Raw genomic sequence first — 20,910 nt, forward strand, 5'->3', positions numbered from 1 at the left:
TTTAAGGTGAAGCAAAGGATGGTATTTTAACATTTCAGAATGCTACATTACATTACTCATCATGGGAGATGCACGCTATCACACACAATGCTCACCCAACTGTGCCTTAAACCGATTCAGTGTGTCTGCATTCATAACATGCTCAGGCAATGCAATCTACTCTCCATGCAAAAAACCTGCTCCTTGCTGTTATGTCTCAATCATATTTCCCCCCTCCTCTTATTCATGAGACTTTGCAATTTATATTCTTTCAATCTCTCCTCATACTCTACATTCCAAAGACCACTGACCACCTTTGTGAATCTTTTCTGGACCCTTTCTAACATATCCTCATCACCATGAAAACCTGATTACCAAATCTGTGCACAATAATCAATTTGAGGCCTTTTCTTTCCACATGAAAGAAAAAAAGGAATCCATTTGAGGCCTGATCAAGACCATATACAATGGCATCATAACCTCCTTATTTCTGCATGTCAGGGTTCTTTGCATCGTTGCCATTATTTGATGTTACGTCTTCACAACTTGTGCAATGTGGTGGTCCCCGAATTTCAAGTCCTTGTCCACCACGACCACTCTCTCATCTCCTCTACCTCCCCCCAGATCTCTCATCTCCTCTACCTCCTTTAAAGTTTCTCCACTAAGTGTATATTTTGCATCCCATCGTTGCTTACCAAATTTCAAAACCTTACACTGAGGAGGAGGAGTGATTCGGAATATTAGTGAATGTCTCTTTCTCTTTGGCAGTTTGATATTTCTTTGGAATAATTGGAAAATTACCTATTTATCCAAACCTCTTTTAATATCTGGTAATATATGAAGGTTACCCAAAAGCTTTTGAAATATTCTTTATATTATACAGTTGACTAAATATCACAAATATGAGGGTTCTGAGGAATTTGGGTAATGAACACTTAGCATCAGTGGCAGAACCATAAAAATGAGGATATTAGGAAGGAACCTGACATTGTTAACATTCAGGAGTGTAGACATGGGTAGCAAAACAAGTGTTTGTTCTTTTTTTACAGGATGACAGGAAAAAGACCTAGAGGAAGACAATGATCTGTGGATTGATATTGTAAGAAGTGCCTTAGAAGATAAAAATGTAAGCTCTGATGTTGTTGGATGTCAGAATTCCAATATCAGACCTGTTTTAATATTGTTGGTTTTATATAAAAAGTTTATATTGATACCAACTTCCTATTGACATAAACTTTTAGCACTATCATAATATCCTGTATACCCCTTGAGGACATATTAGGAATTTGATGATGATTTATGTTATATTTTCTTTTTCTGCTGTGTATCATAATAAGTAAATATCCTCTCCTGTTAATCTTCTGTCTTTTTATCATCTGCAAAGGGAGTAAACAGAGCTTTAGCTCTAAATAACTTCTGGAAAATACTGGGTAGCTGGTTTCCACCCTTAGCCATTACCAATAACTTAGCACATGGCTATCATGTTTTTTGAAGGCACCGGGTGAGAGTTCAACAGATGACTGCTGTTGTCTTGTGATCCTAAATCCTATCTTGTATTGTTGTCTGAAATAACGGAAATTCTATGATCAGTTTTCCCTTAGTTGTGAAATTGTCACTCAAGTGGCCATAGTGTATGAAATATATCAGTAATTGATTTTGTTATTTCGAGGGTATCCCAATCCATGTTTTTCATGACAATTAAATTATAATGGCCAGTTTGGTGATTAAAAACTCAAGTTTCTAGGAGTAAAAACTCTGCTTCCAAACTGACTGAAGAACTACCTAAAAAACAAAGCTTAGGAAAAGTTATCTAAAAAAAAAAAACTGACTGAAAAGACTAGAATCAAACTTACAGTGGCTTCCTTCTGACAGTCCAGCATTATAGAACCAGAACTATTGCCATAAGGTTACACTTGGTCAGTAAATAATTGACCTGGACAGTTAATGAGCAGCTGTTTGTGATTTTATGGATTTGAGAGAAAGTGGATGGATGATGTCAGTGAGTTCAGCAGAACAGCACCCATAGTCTCTGAGAGAAGAGTTTTATAGCCTGTCTTTTTTTTCCAGAAGGATAATGGGCCTTGCATGGATGCAGCATCCTTTATTTATCCCCCCCTCAAAAAAAAAAAAACAGAAAATTAAAGACTTCCATCTGGTTGACAAAAGTAGAGAGAGAGAACTAAAACTGATAGTTGACAGTTTTCCTCCATTTCTAATGTGAACTGTATTCTAGGATGGACTACATTAATCTGTGTAATTAATGTAGACCATCCAAATAGCAAAAATATGATTAACATATCTATAAAATGTAATTGTATGGGAAGAATATTACACAGGAGACAGATGCTCTTCACGAAAATAAAGGCTAAAGAAAACAAAGTAAAAAAAAAAAAAAATCATATTGTTGGTGGTGACTAGACAAAAATTCCAGCTTCTTTTCTGAAGCCTATAATAATTGCAGAACAGTCATTAACATAGTGAAGTCTGATTTCAAAAAAAGCTAAATGTAGGAAATTCTTCTTGAATTTTGCAAAAATGTCAATTGTACCTTCTGGTTCTTTGCCGAAGCCTAGTAAGTGCACTTTCTGTCTACCTGTATTCCTCCCTCTTTCACCCAGATAGCACTATTTCAACATAACCTAAAAGTAAAGATATTATTATTGTTATTATGTGACACCTCCAGGGAGTCCAAAGACTCATCAAGGGAGAGTGTGCCAACAGCATCGAACAATTGATCTCCTTCCAACCACTAACTGCTTTCAAACTTGCTTAACTTTTTGCTTGGTATCTTTAACATTTACTATACCTTGGGTATAGTAAATGTTAAAGCAATTTTAAACCTGGTTTTACTCCATTTCCCAAGTAAGCAAACAGACAAACAAGTCAAGTTTGTGCCTGCAAGACGCAAACTCGACTTGTTTGTCTGTTTGCTTACTTGGGAAATGGAGTAAAACCAGGTTTAAAATTGCTTGGTATCTTTAACATATATATATCAGGTCTCTGCTATTTCACCCATCCTCTTTTTCTCATGTAAATGCTCTCACTGATCTCAAACCCTATCCATAGTTTCGCTGATAATAGCACTCTCTCTCCATTCTTTTTACTCATATGTCAAACCTTGTGACGATGCTCAAACATTTCAAGCTTCAAAATCTTTTACATTCATTTGTCCTTAAACACTGATCTTCATACTGGCCTTCAGTGAGATGATAAATTAGTCACTTCCAATAGTTCCAAAACAAGTTTGCTTTTTTTCTCAAAAAAAAAAATTTTAATTATTCGTCCTTAACTTTTAACAATGCTGAACCAACAGGTTAGACTTAGATCTCTTTTCTTGGACTGACACTTATTCCTAGCCTTTCCTGGTACAAACACATAACTTCTGTAGCATTTGGCTTTCAAAATTCTTGGCATCCTTTTATCTTTGTTTTTATCTGTCCATCTTCTGATTGTGTACAAATCTCAAATCCACTCACCTTTTAGAATACTGCTCTTGCATTTCAGCAATACAACATTTCATGTTGTAGCAAAAATATCATCTTAAAAAAAATTTGATACTCTTGGGAAGAAGGCAATTTGGCTAATTAATGACCTTTCGATAGATATATATATTTGTATAGGTGCTGTTCAGCAGTACTGGCATCTATCATCTCATTTCTGCTCACTTTACAGTAGCATGAACAATAACTGCTCCAACATCCATTTATAGCTGAATATATAAACCACCAAACTTTCTACTCCTATTTATTTTTCTATTTTGGATCACAAGAAAATGTCACAGAACACATCACTGCAATTAACTGACAATTCAAAATTTTTTCATCTAAAAGAACTGATATCATGGTGCTCTCTAGACTGGAATAAAGTAATCTGTAATGGAGGAGAGAGAGAGAGAGAGAAAGAATTCATAATTACAAAGAGTTGTCACATTTGTAAATTTAACTTTTCTATGAATAAAAGTAGCTTGTCCTCCTTGCTCTGCTATTAATACCAAGAAAGCAGTTGTTAACATATCAGATCAGCCTTCAACAAATGATTAGATCTCTATTTTCTTAAGATATTGATTATACTGTTACTTCTAAAAAAAAAAAAAAAAAAGATTTTTTTTTTAAATTTTAATATTAATAAATGCCTTCGCTGCATTCCTTATTGTATTGCCAGTATTTTTTGTTGAAGCAACTCACTTAATATTTAAAACATTCACCTCCTTCCAGTCTAACAAGAATGAATTCTTAGCTCTCTTAGACAGAAGAACAGTATTATTTTATTATGGAAGCTGACAAAAGACAAACTGTATTAATTTAAATATAAAGAATATTTTAAGAAGTTCAAGCTGTATAGAGTTGAGCTGAGAAGGAAGCCCATAATAGAGAATGAGTCGATGTATTGAGTGAGTGAAAGGACTTATACAAGAAGGATGGCTTGCATCTGAATGGATTTGGTGTTCAGTCTGGAAAAAGTCTTGTTGAATGAAGTGAACATGGATGTGCATAATCAGGAAAATTAAAGCTTTTAGGGGGAGGAAGCTGTTGAGTAAGTACCCAAATACTAGCAGGGCATTTGCATAAAAGAATGTGTCACTGCTAACAAACCAGAATGGGATAGTTAGTATAAAGCATAAGGACAGCAATAAGCCTAAGGGGCTATTGCACTTTATCTATGCCAATGCCAGGAGCATTCGGAACAAGAGGGAGGAGTTTTTGGCATTGGTTAGTTCATCCTGGCCAGAGATTATTGGCATTAGTGAAACATTGCTGACAGAAGATGATATAGTTAGTGAGATAAAATGTGAAGAGTATAGTGTTTTCAGGGAGGATAGAGAGGAAAATAAAAAAATAAAAATAAAAAAAGCACAGGCCAGAAGGGTAACCAGTATGGTAAGAAAGGCAAAAGCAAGGTATGAAAGGAAATTAGCAGTACAGGTCAAAGATAATCCCAAAGAGATCTTTTGGTATGTCGCAAGTAAAAGGAAGGATGTTTATAACAGAATAATTTTAATGAATGCTGATAGTAGGAACGTAACTGAATCAAATGAAATAGTAGAATTACTAAGGGAACACTTTCCTTAGTAAGGCCAGCCTGATTGACCAAGTGATTAGCGTATCTGCTCTCCAGTCAAAAGGCTGCGGGTTCGAATCCCGCCATGGGCATGGATGTTTGTGATTAGCTGTGAAAGCACTAGTGGTGGTAGTCGGCGGTAGATGGCGTTGGTGTTAGATAATGAAGGTTGGTGTAGTAGTGAGACGAAGAGCTGTAGAGTTGATGCCCTCCCTAGATGAGTCTTTGGACTCCCTGGAGGTGTGATATAATAATAATAATATCATTTAGGCAGAAATATTGTGGTAACAAGAGGCAAAGGCTTATATAGAAATTGAGATAAATGAACTGGAGGTGCATAGCATGTTACAGAAACTTCATGTGAATACAGTTATGGGATTAGAATATGCCAGCTTTAGTTTTACAAAAAGGTGCTAGGGAATTGGGAGTGCCTTTGACCACATTGTTTAATCTAAGTCTAAGCTCTGGGTTAGTCTCAAGGAGATGGAAAGAAGGGAAAATAGTTCTATTGCATAAATGCTCCAAGACTAATGTAACAAATTACCAACCAATTGGCATATCAGACGGCATAGTTGAGGTACTGAAGTTGGTCAAGAGCAAAATACAGAAATGGAATATTATATGGGGACCAGCATCATTTCTGAATTTGTGCCCCAGTAACTTGCTCACATTTTATAATACAGTGATATCTGAGTTGGATAAAGGTAATGGGTTTACAGTGACACTTGTGGACTTTGCAAAGACTTTTGAAGGATACCATATGGAATTCTGATTAATAAATTGTAGCACATGGGGAAGATGGATATAAAGTTGGTGAAGTGGATAAGAGGATGGTTGATGGAGAAATATCAGAAAGTAGTTTACTCAGGAGTAGAGTCCATAAGGCCTGTGACTAGTGGTATGACACAGGGCTCTGTTCTTGGGCTGCTATTATTTAATTTGTTAATTAATGATATAAGAAAGAATCTGAGAGGAACTGTTTTCCAATGATGCAAAACTAGGTAGAGCAACAGTTAATAAAGACATTGTTAAAATTTTGCAGAATGATTTGGATAGATTGGCATTCTAGGCAAAGGATAATTGATGCTAGTTTAATGTTGCAAAATGTAAGGTTAAATTTTTTTTTTTGGGTTAAAACGTTATCTGCTATATACTACATTGATAGAGCCTGCATAGCTCTGTTGGTATAGACAAAGCCCTTTGGTCGAAAAGACCAAAATATTTATAGACCATTCCTAGTTTTTAAAATTTTGAAATCTCTTAAAATAATTACTTTTGCTCTTTATTTTACTTTGTTTCAAACTTGTATCGTTTTGTATTAGTAATCTGAATTATGCAGTTTAATGCAGTAGTTTCTTTTGTGGTGGCATCACAAGTCGACATTTCACTGCTTGTAACACTGCCAATCATGACTACTGTAAGTGTGAAAGAAGTGATTCTCTGAAGTTTTAAATAATACCAGTAAGAATGCATACCACTTGATGTTATTAGGTGCTACTTGAGTGAAATTACTTCTCGAAACTTTCAGTGCTGTAATACTGATTTGTTATTTCTTAAAATTTATCCCCTTATAAAATGAGCAAATAAAGAACATTATTTGATTTCCTAAATATAAATACACCTGGTAGTTCAAAAAGAATGCTTGAAAGTAGTGATAATTCCATGGATGATGTAAACACATGTGAAACAGAAAATAATGCCAGTCATAAATGTAAAAAAATAAGTAAAAGTAAACAAAGGAAATATGATACAAGTTGTATAAAATTCTGATTTATTAATGTAGAAATGGACGAAATTCAAAAACCACAATGTGTTATTTGCAGTGTAGTCCTCTCAAATGAATGTCTGAAACCAAGCATCAGCAATATAAAGTTAAACCAGAAGAGTTTTTTATAAGAAAAAAAGGATGAACTGAAAAATCAGAAGTCCTTTATGATGCAATAACTGTTAGAAATAAATCATTAGTTAAAGCTTCGTTTATAGCAGCTTTGCATATTGCAAAATCAAAACAAAACTGTTTACAATAGGCAAAAGTTTATTGAAGCCATGCATAATTAATATCTGCAAGGAACTGTTTGGAATATCAGAGGCTAATAAAATCAAAGCAATACCTATGTCGAAAGATATTATTTGTCATAGAACTACACTGATTGCTGACGATACGATCTCCAAGAGCAGTTAATTCAAAATATTAAAAATTCTCTAGTTTTTTACTACAGATCAACTGATGTTTCCAACAAGAGTATCTGTTTGAGATATGTGTGATATATTGATAATAAAAAGATAATGTTGGTTTTTTTAGAATTAGAAACTGATACAGCAAGTGAAAGTATATTTAACAAAATATATTTTTCACTTCCAATGACTTACAGTGGCAAAACTGTGTCGGAATCTGTACAGATCTGCAGTCTCTATGACAGGTCGTCATATTAGTGTTGTCTCTCAAATAAAAACAAATTACAAATTCTAATGGTTAATGGTTACTCATTGTTTGAGTACCTGGGATCTATTGTTAATGTGAAGAATTGCTGTTCAGAAGACATCAGAAGAAGATTAGGAATGACTAAAACAACAGTCAGAGACTTGTCTAAAATCTGGAAGAATGGATCCATCTCCATGGGAACAAAGTTGAGCAACAAATTTTACCATTGCCATTCAAAATTTGTTGCCTTTTGTTTCTACATATTTTATTATTATCTGAGATCTCGAGGAATCATCAAGGAATACAGAATTTCGGATGCAGTTGTTTTTCCCAACAGTGACTTATGTATATGAGACTTGGAACCTAAAGAAGTCAGATAAGAAACGGATATCTGCTTTTGAGATGTGGTGTTACAGAAGGCTGTTGAGGATATCATATATGGAAAGGTGTACAAATGAATGGGTATTTGAAAAGATCAGTAGAACTTTAAGGCTCCTTAAGGATATTGACAGAAGAAAGTTAAAATATTTTAGACACATTGAAAGGATGGAAGGGGGACTTCTCAGAACTGTAATAGAATTTACAGTTCCTCTTTTTCCAGGAACTGTAAAGTTCCTGGAAAAAGAGGAAGGGGTAGACCATCAATGAGATGGATGGATGGTGTGTCGGAAGTGACTGATCTTCTGAGAGTTGAGGCCTCCAGAAAAGCAAACAACAGGACAACATGGCGAGACCTAGTGTGGTACATCACCAAGCATTGGAGTGACCATATGGCATCTGTGGATGCTCAGTGAACATATAGATAGATTGTTTCATACACAGAGAACAACTAGCTTCTAAAGAAATGAATCTGGAATTACACGAAGTAATGATGGTTGCAGTAAAAGTTATAAATTTTATAAAACTTTATTGCTTCTACTTCATACAGAAACTAGATGGCTGTCGAGAGAGAAAATTCTTGCTCGTTTATTAGAATTAAAAACGGAAGTCAAAATATTTTTAAATTATAAAAAAATCCAGCCTGACCATTTTTCGATGAGAAAAATTGGATTGCAAAACTTTCATATTTGGCAGATATTTTCTCTATTATAAATCAGCTAAATATATCTTCTCAAGGAAACCGGTCTAACATTTCACGATGCTGGGTAAAATAGAGGCAATGAAAATAAAATTGCATAGATGGATTCAAAGAGTATATTCAAATGTTTTTGAAATGTTTCCGAACTATTCGCAAATGATTTCAGACTACAATTTTAAATTTGATAAACTACATGTCCTATCCTATCAGTGACTTTAACAGGCACTTAAGCGCCCACAGCCTTCCGAGTATCCTTGGATTTCCTAACCATAATACGAGGATAGCACAGTTACCCCTATGCCTCCAGTATTCTTGTCCTAAATTGCGTGTGTTTTACTGGTTTTACCAGTTTGCCTGTTCTGAGGGACAAAAATCCAGAATTTTCTGGAGGGAAAAAAACCCTCTACCTCCGTATGAGACCGGCTAACTCACCTTTAGTCAAAAGAAACCAGATAAAGGTTCCTCACACAACCAACGGGGATTGAACCCAGGTCTTTCTGATCAGAGGGTTTCGTCTATTCGCAAATTCTTTAATTCTTTTAAAAATTGAAAAGAATAGATAAATATTTTCCCAATAATGAACTTGATTGTAGAAAATTGTGGATTCAAGTTCCATATAATAACTGCAAAAAACCAAATTTAACACTAATGGACAATAACACACTACTGGAATTGACAAAGGATTTAAGTCTGATCGCCATTTAAAAGAAGAAATATTTAATACAATTTTGGATACATATCCGGAGGGAATATCTGCATCTGTTTACCATTGCCATTCAAAATTTGTTGTCTTTTGTTTCTACATATTTTATTATTATTATTATCTGAGATCTCAACTCATCGAGGGAGCTATCATATCTTCCCTTAAATTCATTCACAATAGCTGCACTCACTACCCCTAAAGGCAAATTACTCCACTCACTCACTGCTCTCTGAGAGAAAAACCTAGCTCTTACTCCTTTCTTGACTGTGAACAAACCTAACTTCCATGGATGCCCCCATGTTCTTTCCCCACCTTCCATATAATGAAAAATTTCATCAGATGATATCCTATAAAATTTGTGTGAAAATGGATTTTCCACAGTGGTAAATATTAAAATGAAACAACGAAATCGGCTCCGAATAGATCCTGCATGCGAGTGGAATTGAATAACACAATTCAAGCAAGAATAGACAAATTAGTAGAGAGTGGTCAACAACAGAGGTCTAATTAAAATGCATTTAAGTAAAGTTGATTTCTGTTTTCTGATTTTTTTTCATTATAATCAGTAAGTAAAACCACAATTTTTTTTTTTTTTTAAAGTTTAATTATGTTACTACAAACTAGGGGGGCCACAAAAATATTTTAGGATAGTTAGGGGGCCACGATTACTAAAAGGTTAAGAACCACTGCATAGGATGTACTATGTTAGTCAGGAAAAAAGAACATAAAGAATAAACTAGAATTGGCAGACTGACACAACATTTTAGATAAGGACCACTTCATTAGGTGGAAGAAAGCCAGACTACTTTGAAAATTCTAGTTTAAATCAGAGTGACCATTCCTGGGAGTGGCATTAGTTCTACAGAACCTTGGTAACTGTAACCAAACTGATGATATGAATTTGCATAGATTTTGGTGCACCACCCTGTCTGCCTGTCATTATTAATAAGTCATCAAAAAAAGTACGAGTGTTGCCCTGCATGAACGTGATTGTAGTTGTTATCCAGGTCATTTTGTTTTGTGTCTTCCCTGAGTTTGTGTATTGTTAAAATGACTCTGATGATGCTAGCTTGAGCCAGCAAAATGTCAGCTTCTAAATAATTATTTTAGTCAGTAAATTATTTATTTGTATTCCAGTGTATGTAATTTTCTTTTCCAGGAACTTTGACATGAATCATAGCAACAGCCATGGAAACTTTTTTTTTTATTAACTTGAACATGGTCTTGCTAAATATTCTTTAGCATTGTAACTAGTCATATCCTTTATATAGACTCCTTTTAACTGAATTTTGATTTTTACTTTGGACTCTGATTACACAATGAAATCTCTCATGCTTGGACCAACTTAGAACATATACATTCTTATTAAACTAAAAATAGATAAGAAACTTGCCCCAAAATATTGTTTACTAAAGTTTTATGAAATTTTTATTCCTAACTCGAATTCTTATTTCTATTAATGCATGACCATTCTACCAGCAAATGTTGCATATATGAATTACATATTTCAAGAATAGAGGTTAATTCACTTCACATAAATGGAGTATGCTGTTGTATATATTCTTCTCATCAGAATTTTATTATTACAGGCATGCTGATTGCTGGATTTATCTTAAGAAATGTTCCTTATATTGATGTAGCTAAAGATATAAATCCTCACTGGGCATCAGAGTTAAGGTAAAAAAAAAAAAAAAACTTTTCTTCTCCCTTGATATAACTGTTAACATTTAAAATGTTTCATATACAATACTGAAAATATATTTGGAAAACAGCTATTATACGGGAGAGCTTTCAGTTTATGGATAGGTGCAGTGATGTTTGGAATTTGGCATATTTTCATTGTGGGAATAGTGTATCAAGGAGGAGCAGCATGTTGCAAGTAAAACATTTTAGTTTGCTATACCTAATTCTGCACAAGTTCAGAAAACAGTTTATACTAAGAAACTGTATGCCACAGTTTATGCAGCATGCAGTTTCCCTCCAGATAAATCAATCCCAGATAATTTGAACTTGGATAATTTGAAATACTTTATAATTCAAAATGGAATCCCCTTCTCTGTCAGTTGAATATAAATTTGCATGCTTTTTAGTTTATTTCAAAAGAGAGTTAATTTTTAATAATGTTTACAATCAGTGGAATATGCAGAGATATTTTTATATAACATTAAAATCTGATTTATCCTTATAGTTTGCAAAGTGCACCTCTGTTGACCATTTACTATAGTTTTTTTTTACTAATTCAAAGTTTATGCCTTTCTTAGTAACTCAAACTCGTCTGATTCTCCTCCTCGAACACGTTTTATTTCCAAACTGAATGGGCAGTGCACCTTTAATCCTAACTTACTTTATTAAAATTGGGAATCTCCACCCTTCAGCCATCACCGATAGCAATCTCAGAACATGGAAAATGGTTTTAAAGTGCCACAGTACTTTTCAACATACAAGTGCAAGTTGAATGGCTGCTTCTGGGAGTTTAATGTCTGTTCAATTCGGAAAAATCCAAGATACAGCACAACATATTTATTAACACAGTGAACTTTAAACAAATATCACTACAGTGATTCTAGCATGTAACAAAAATTTTAAGGACAGGATTGTTATGTAATTGTGAATTTAGGTCTAAATGCTTTTGAAGCTCATTTTCTGATTTAATGGAATGGAGACAGCACTAGGAGGGAATTAAGCAGAAGTTTAATGACCAGATTTCTTCTTTGTCACAGAAACATCATCAGGAATATAAAAATTTTAATGTACATACAAAACAATGCAAAAAAAAAAAAAAAAAACATGGAAGAGATTAGACTGAAAGAGGGGCACCAGTATTGGCTATGAGCAAGAGATCTAAGAATTGTGCATTTTCTCTTATCTTCAGGGAAGACTTTTATTATGAGAAACTAATTCTTACCCAATAGCCAAGACTGCATACCAGCATCCACATGGGGGGGGGAGGAATGATGTCTCTCTGTGAACTGTGAAGGATCAGAGACATCAAACCTGCTCCCCTCCCACTGCCCATAAAAAAAAATCATTTCTTTGACTTAAATTCCAACCTGAAAATGATGTAAGGTTTGTAAAAGCAAGCCAGGCCAGTACATTTAATTTAGTGAGTAGCAACTGAATTTAAAAATTTAGAGTAAATTACTTTTTAAAATAATTCCTTATAAAAAGTAAGAATAAAGGAGAAGATAAGCTTAGTGAATATACATAAACTCTTCTGTACTGTGGACGATGAATTTTGTGGTACACATATCAGTTTGGCTAAAGTGATGATTAGTCACTATATTTTTTTAATGTGAATTGCACCAATTGAAAGGCTGTATGCCTGTAGTACATTGGCATTAGTACTCTGGGCAGGCTAAGGGTTCAATAATCTTGAAACCCGACTCTAGAGACTAATGTGGTACTTTAAAGCTACTTCAGGCTTTTGATAAGCAAAATAGTAGTCCCACACTGGTGATGGAAGTCATCTACCACGAAAGATAGTCACAAACTATCCATGCTCATGCTCGGATTTAAACTGCACAGCCACTGTTGGTTGGAGAGTGGATATGCTAACTACTTGGCCAACTAGTCTGGAAAAATAACTGAATTTGCATATGTTATCTTTAATTGTTGGTATAGAGCAGGAGCTGAATTAAAAGTAGGGACATGCAGAGGGAGAGTGGGAAGAAAAGACTCTTGGACATAACACTCATATAAAGAGAATCCAGTTCTCCTGTTTATGCATGCTGTCAACACTTCAGAGTAAGTGGCAGCAGGATAGTTCTCATTCAAGTTCTCTGGCTGATAGAACTTGAATGAGGGCTTTTTTGGGAAGCCCAGTCATCTCTTATTTTTCATAGCATTATAACACCAGAACAATAAATCATAAAAAAACATTTATTAATTAGCTTATGTTTCACTGGATTTCAAACTGGCATATTCAGGGCACACCATACAACAATGAGTACAGGAAGCATTTCAAATTTTAATGGACAAAAGAACTAAAGTCCTAATTTGGCACTCTTTAAAGTTGTATATTTCGATGTGAACATAAAATTTGACAAAAAATTAGGCAACAAGTTGAGGATTACCCAGAGGAAAATGAAAAGATCTTTACTCTGTATTAACATTTATAGAAAGTGCACTACTTGGGTCAGAGCTCAGACTAGGGTGAGAGATCTTTTAATTGCCATTAAAAGATACAAATGGCAATGGATAGGTCATATTACAAGAAGTAGCACTCGAAAATGGGCAAACTTGATTTCTAAATGGTATCCCAGAGGAAAGAGAGCTACAGGAAGACCTAAGAGATGGTTGGGGGTGAGATTAGAGAGAAGTTGATCTTAAGATGAATGTCTCCAAAATTTTGGACCAAGTTGATTTCTGAATGGTATCCCAGAGGAAAGGAAGACCAAAGAGATGTTACAGAATGAGATTAGAGATGGCTGGATTATCCATGGCAGATTAATGCAGTCATAATTGTTGATGGCAAGATGATAATAGATGCACTACATCAGTTAGTACTTGTTGCTGGGGATGAAGGGATGGCGCCAAAAGAATGGAATCAATTCTGATATCCTTTCCTGAAAAGTAAGAAAAATTAACTGATTATAGAAACAGTCATCTTAATGAGTCATGTAGGAAAGTACTCATAATCAGGGCTCCAGAAATACAAATGAAATTTACTAGCCACAGAAAAATTTTACTCATCCAAGGTAATAGTCTGCTTTATTTTGGCAGGATAAGGAAAGTAAATGTGGTAGTGGAGTGTGACTCGTGATAAGAGATGAATTGTCCACTCTCAGAGTGGAGAATCTCAGTGAAAATAACACTAATGGCTTTGAGAGTATATAGTGTGAGATGGATGTTTATAAGACAAGTCTGTAGCAAAATCTTGCTATTTAGTGGGATTTTGCTATAGACTAGGGAATATAGATGGTGATGAGCAGGAAATGTTTAGGCAAATTAGCTTGGCAAATGCAAAAGCAGGCAATCATCATGGGGGACTTCAACTATAGTGATATAAACTGGGCAGAGGAGACAGCATGCAGTAATAAGAGAACTGAATTTTTGGATTTCTTCATGTAGTGGAGGGAACACATGGATCGAGAGTTCTGGATTTGGTCATTGCATCAGAGGATCTGATTGCGACTGGGATGGCATACTTGCCCCCAGTTGGTGAGAGAGTCATCATGTAGTCCTGACTTGGAGGATGAATAGGCATGGGAAAGTATCAAAACAAAAGGAAGTTTTGTGAACTTATAAGGCAAGTGACTCTCATAGATTTAGAAACCAGCTTGCAGCAGTGCAATGGATGAAAGAATTTAAAGGAAGGAAGGAGTTGTTAGTGCATGGGAGATACTTAAGAAAAAAAATGTTGACAGCAACGACAGATTGTATGCTTTGAGTGAAGAAGACAATGCAATTTTGAGTCGAATAAATGACAAAAGGAATAAATGGGGAATTTCAGAAGAAAAAGAGATTATGGAATGCATATAAAGAGAGAGGTGGAGAGCAGTTGCATGAGGAATATAAGGCTCAGGCTAGAAAGTGACTAGTATTGTAATGAGAGAAAAATTTAGAATATGAGGAGACTGGCACTGCAATCCAAAGTGAATCCCAATTAGTGTCTTTGTTATGTGGTGAGTAGGAGGAAAAATTATTGTAAGTGGATTATCTTGCACTATAGAAATAGAAATCAGGTGACCAAAGCAGATGACATTATTATTAACATTTGACTTCCATGGAGTCAGACTCATTGTGGGAGGTACACACTATTGCACACAATGTTGTTGTGACCTATTCTTCTTATTCTATTCTATTAACCTTCTTATACTTTATATCCTACCAGCTGCGCCATTTATGTTGTGTCCCATTTTACGATTTTTATTCTATTCAGTAATTCCCTCTTATCTATATTCTTCTATTATTTACGCACGAGATATCACCAAAATTTTTACTAATACTTAAGTTATTTCTCCCCTTAGTACCCCTAATATTTGTATTCATACTGCGCCTTTTGGGATATTTAGTTTAAGATATTATATTCAAAAACAAGGAGAAAGAACTCAAATATGTCTGAAAGTGTAACTATGTTGCAGTCGTGACACTTTATCTCGTTTCTTAACATTAATTTTCCGCGTGATTAGGTTCGTAATTTTTCAAGTGGTGCATTGGACAGCAATATCAGACAACTCTTTTATCATTGAACAAAGGTTTATTAAATTCCTTAACAGTACAATTCAATTTTTACAATTACTCAATTCAATGCTAAACTAAATACTTACGAACTAACATTTAGCTTATTACAAGTAATTAGGCTATGATCCTTCAATGAGTAATACGATCATGCCGCCATAACAATTCAACACATAAATTCACTTGACATGGACAAATAAGATTAATTCATACTATTTAACTATTCAAACTTAAGCAGATTAACTAAACCATTTACTGCACTAACACACAACTATGACATTTTAACTTTTCTATACATTACAATAGACATGCAAAATTCTCAGGACACTTAATTTTTCACATAACTTTAACACTAGCCAGCTTACTTTTAATATATTCTGTCAGATACTAAAGTCCTAGTATAAATTTTCCTTGGTCACTTTAACAGTTCCGTATTAGAATAATGATACTTATCACAGACACATTTTAATTAACATTAGAGATATTTCACAGTACCTTTCTTTCTTGGGTTTTTCATATGGACCTTTATCTTCTTCTGATTGAACTATCTTGATATAACCTCACCGATAATCTGCTTCTGCTACGTTCTTTTTGGAATTGAACTAGGCTTACGCTGGCTTAACTTTTCGTAACTCCAAACACTTTGAATCATCTATATATCGGCTGTGCAGCTCGCCACGTGGACATCGATTTCTTTACAGCTCTTCCTTTTTCGTAGTTGTCACTGAAGTTGGAACACAAAGAATATGCTTTCTTTTCCTCGACTTTATGGCATTCTTCGCTTCTCACATAGGAAATACGGAACCGAAATTCCGCTCACTTTCATTTCCATGTTATGACGCCGGAGATATAACCCCTATTTCGCCATTCAGGAAATCACCGTGAAATCCCTACGAAAGAGCTCACGAAGGGCTCTCCTGGAACGGAATCCAAACCAAAACCAAAAAAGCCTCATGGGGGGGGGGGGGGGTTCCAACCCTTTTATACCTGTTCTCCTAACGGCACTTTTTCTAACTTCTTTTCTCCGTCCCCTACTTGTTTTTACTTCACCGACCAATTACGGTGGCGTTTTTCTGCCAAACGTCATTTGATCGGCAAGCCTGTAACGATGTCTCAATCCGGGAATCGGCCCTGAGCGATAGTCTGTTGTTTTCCTTTTCTAGCCTCTAATTTAATCCCCTTTCCAACATTTTTCTATGAACTTACTTAATAACTTAATCTCTAGCCTCTCACATACCATCTTTTATGACTAATCCTTTTCTGTCTCTTATTTATTTAACGCTTCTTATTTTAATCATATCACAATATTAATATATTCTTTCTTTTGTTAGTTAGTTTAACAAAACCTTTATATTTTATATATTTTATTGGATGCAAGAATCTTTCTTTTTCTTTTTATTAATTCAACTATTATCTTTTATGCAGGGTTCTGATTTATTTTATTTATTCTTCATGTTACACCATGATAGCTGAGAATTCTATATTCTCAAGATATCAGGTGTAACAAAGGTCCCCCCTTTAAACAAAAAAATTTCTTTAAGGGAAATTTTTTTTTTTTTTTTTTTTTGAAGTGATCCACTTTCCTCTTATATACGGGGTTCCTCCTTTTTTTTTTTTTATACTTTCTTTCCCCTTTTCCTTTTTTTTTTTTTTTTCATTATCCATATACTCATAACTGATGTACTTAATTACTTTGGTTCTTATTTCTCTTCCCTCTTTTAGTCTTTCAAAATTTTACCTCTGATTTAACCTTAACTACTTGTGATTTCCTTTCACAGACTACCTCCTCATGTGATGATTTCTTCACTTTATTTACGTGGGACTCATGATTCCTCTCTTGAGACTCATTTCTCTCTTCCTTAAGTAACTCTTGAGTTTGCCCCTTCCTTGTAAATTGTCTCCTTCCCAATAGGTATATTTCTTTCCTCATTAGGAAAGAAATATACCTATTTCTTTCCTAATGGTACAATTCAATTTTTACGATTACTCAATTCAATGCTAAACTAAATACTTACAAACTAACATTTAGCTTATTACAAGTAATTAGGCTATGATCCTTCAATGAGTAATACGATCATGCCGCCATAACAATTCAACACATAAATTCACTTGACATGGACAAATAAGATTAATTCACACTATTTAACTATTCAATTAACCAAACCATTTACCTCACTAACACATAACTAGTATTACGATCATGCCGCCATACACATTCAATACGTAAATTCATTTGTCATGGACAAATAAGATTTAACTATTCAAACTTAAGTAGACTAACTAAACCATTTTCTGCACTAACAGAAAACTATGACATTTTAACTTTCTAATACATTACAATAGACATGCAAGATTCTCAGGACACTTAATTATTCACATAACATTACACACTTACCAGCTTACTTTTAATATATTCTGTCAGATACTAAAGTCCTAGTATAAATTTTCCTTGGTCACTTTAACAGTTCCGTATTAGAACAATGATACTTATCACAGACTCATTTTTAGTTAACATTAGAGATATTTCACAGTACCTTTCTTTCTTGGGATCTTCATATGGATCTTTACCTTCTTCTGATTGAATTATCTTGATATAACCTCACCGATAATCTGCTTCCCCTACGTTCCTTTTGGAATTGAACTAGACTTATGCTGGCTTAACTTTTCGTAACTCCGAACACTTTGAATCATCTATATATCGGCTGTGCAGCTCGCCACGTGGACATCGATTTCTTTACAGCTCTCCTTTTTTCGTAGTTGTCACTGAAGTTGGAACACAAAGAATATGTTTCCCTTTCTTTGACTTTATGGCATTCTTCGCTTCTTACTTAGGAAATACGGAACCGAAATTCCACTCACTTTCGTTTCCGTGTTGTGGCGTTGGAGATATAACTCCAATATCGCCACTCAGGAAAACACCGTGAAATCCCCACGAAAGAGCTCGTGAAGGGCTCTCCTGGAACAGAATCCAAACCAAAACCAAAAAAGCCCCGTGGGGGGGGTTTCCAACCCTTTTATAACTGCTCTCCTAATGGCACTTCTTCTAACTTCTTTTCTCTGCCCCCTACTCGTTTTTACTTCACCGACCAATTAGGGTGGCGTTTTTCTGCCAAACGTCCTTTGATCGGCAAGCCCGTAACGATGTCTCAATCTGGGAATCGGCCCTGGGCGATAGTCTGTTGTTTTTCTTTTACTAGCCTCTAATTTAATCCCCTTTCCAAAATTTTTCTATGAACTTACTTAATAACTTAATCTCTAGCCTCTCACATACCATCTCTTATGACTAATCCTTTTCTGTCTTATTTAGTTAAATTTTCTCTTTTAAATCATATCACAATATTAATATATTCTTTCTTTTGTTAGTTAGTTTAACAAACACCTTTATTTTTTATATATTTTATTGGATGCAAGAATCTTTCTTTTTCTTTTAATTAATTCAACTATTATCTTTTATGCAGGGTTCTAATTTATTTTATTTATTCTTCATGTTACACCATGATAGCTGAGAATTTTACATTCTTAAGATATCAGGGTGTAACAATGTTCATCCAACCGTCCCTTAAACTGATTTAATATGTATACACCCACAACACACTCAGGCAATGCATTCCACTCATCAACCACTCTCCATGCAAAGAACCTACTCCTCACTCCTCTGCTCATACCCTCTTATCCTACCTCCCCCCCCCTCTCCCATTCTGTGATAAATCTCCTCCATGTCGACACGATAACAACCCCTGATCAGCTTATATGACTCGATTATACCCCCCCCCCCTTCCTACTATGCATGAGACTCTGCAACTTACATTCTCTCAATCTGTCCTCGTAATCATATCCTCGTCACCATGAAAACCAGGTGACCGAATCTGTACACAATAATCCATATGAGGCCCTATAACGGTGTCATAATTTCTCTATTTCTGCATGTCAGGGGCCTCGGCATCATTGCCATTATCCAATGTGATGTCTTCACAACTTGTGCAATGTGACTCCCGAATTTCAGGTCCTTGTCCACCATTACTCCTAGATCTCTCATCTCCTCTACTTCTGTTAAAGTTTCCCCACCAAGGTTGTACTTTGCATTCTATTGTTGCTTAGCAAATCTCAAAACCTTTCACATTTTTCAACATTGAACTGATAGTTCCACTTACCTGCCCATTCATGCAATCTATTCAAGTCCTCTTGTAAGGCCATAACATCTCTTGACTCTGCATTGCTCTCCCCAGTTTTGCATCATCTGCAAACAGCTACATATCACTAGTTAAACCATCCCAATATCATTAACAAACAAATTGAACCACAATGGCCCCAAAACTGACCCCTGCAGCCACCACTAGTGATGTTTCTCTTTCGGGATACCCCCCATATGCAACTTTCTGATACCTATCCGACAACCAATTAGTGATCCAACTTAGAAATCTGTTATCCAATCCCATCTGTTTCAATTTATATAAGAGCTTGTCATGTGGCAGTCTATCAAAAGCCTTTGCAAATCTAAATACACGTTGTATATGCATCTCCCCTATCCAAAGTATTTGTCACTTTGTTAAGTACATAAGTAAGTTAGTGAAGCAGGATCTCCCCCTTAACAAACATGCTGATAACCACAGAGAAATACTGCTGTTATTTACCCATTTCTGTATCCTACTTCTCACCAATCTCTCCAGGATTCACCACAACTCCAGATATACAAGCTGGCATATAATTTGAAGCTACAGCCTTATCACCACCTTTATGCAGTGGAACAATTTACCCTCCTTGCACTCCTTTGGAACCTGTTTTGTTGTAAGACTTTTGTTAAATAGGCATGCCAATTCCCTGGAACATTCCCTTAAGATGCATGGTGATATGTCATCAAATCCTGTCACCTTATTGACATCAAGATTATTTATTTCCTCAAATACCTCCTGCTCACTCACAATCTATCCCCTCCTATGTCCTCTAGGCTTAAGTTCCTCATGATTCCACTCTGGCCAGGATGAAACACATTTATAAATTGATCACTGAATACCTCAATAATGTCTTCTGCAACAGTTACCATTCTACCACTTTCATCCCTTAACTTCATCTTTCCATGATCATTCTCCTACTTGCCACATATCTAAAAAAAACTCTCTATGGTTTTTCTTAGCCTCATTTGCCAATTTCTGCTCATACTCTTTTGTTTTCCTTATTAAATGAGTTGCTCTCTGGTTTGTTCTTTATACTCTTCATGTGACTGATTATTACTATTATTCATCTTGTACTTCCTCCAGAGTACTTTCTTTTTCCAGATTTCATGCTTAAGCTCCACATTCATCTATTTTACACTTACCTTATTCAGCCTTTTGACTTTTGGAATACATAACAATACATTGATATTGTTATGTATTTCTTTGTCAGTTCCCATGCAGCATTTATTTCCTTACCACTCAACTCCTCATTCCATGTTATAGCTCCAAGCTGTAACCACTCATTATTCCTAGAAGAATAATGAGTGGTGAAATGTTA

General features: G+C 35.1%; 1 protein-coding gene across 3 annotated transcripts in view; it reads left to right on the forward strand.

Moving 5' to 3' along the window:
• The window catches only part of LOC150099255 (sodium/hydrogen exchanger 9B2-like), a 285,631-nt gene that overhangs the window by 125,554 nt on the left and 139,167 nt on the right, over positions 1–20,910 (forward strand). For all 3 annotated transcript variants that reach the window (XM_090403898.1, XM_090403899.1, XM_090403900.1), the window contains exon 5: positions 10,830–10,917. In XM_090403898.1, the coding sequence (XP_090260024.1) occupies positions 10,830–10,917 (88 nt within the window). The remainder of the gene's footprint in view (positions 1–10,829; positions 10,918–20,910) is intronic.

This window comes from Typopeltis vanoorti, chromosome 14, assembly GCF_054136105.1.
Source record: "Typopeltis vanoorti isolate ZY-2024b chromosome 14, IOZ_Tvanoo_1.0, whole genome shotgun sequence".
Classification (NCBI taxonomy): domain Eukaryota; kingdom Metazoa; phylum Arthropoda; class Arachnida; order Uropygi; family Thelyphonidae; genus Typopeltis; species Typopeltis vanoorti.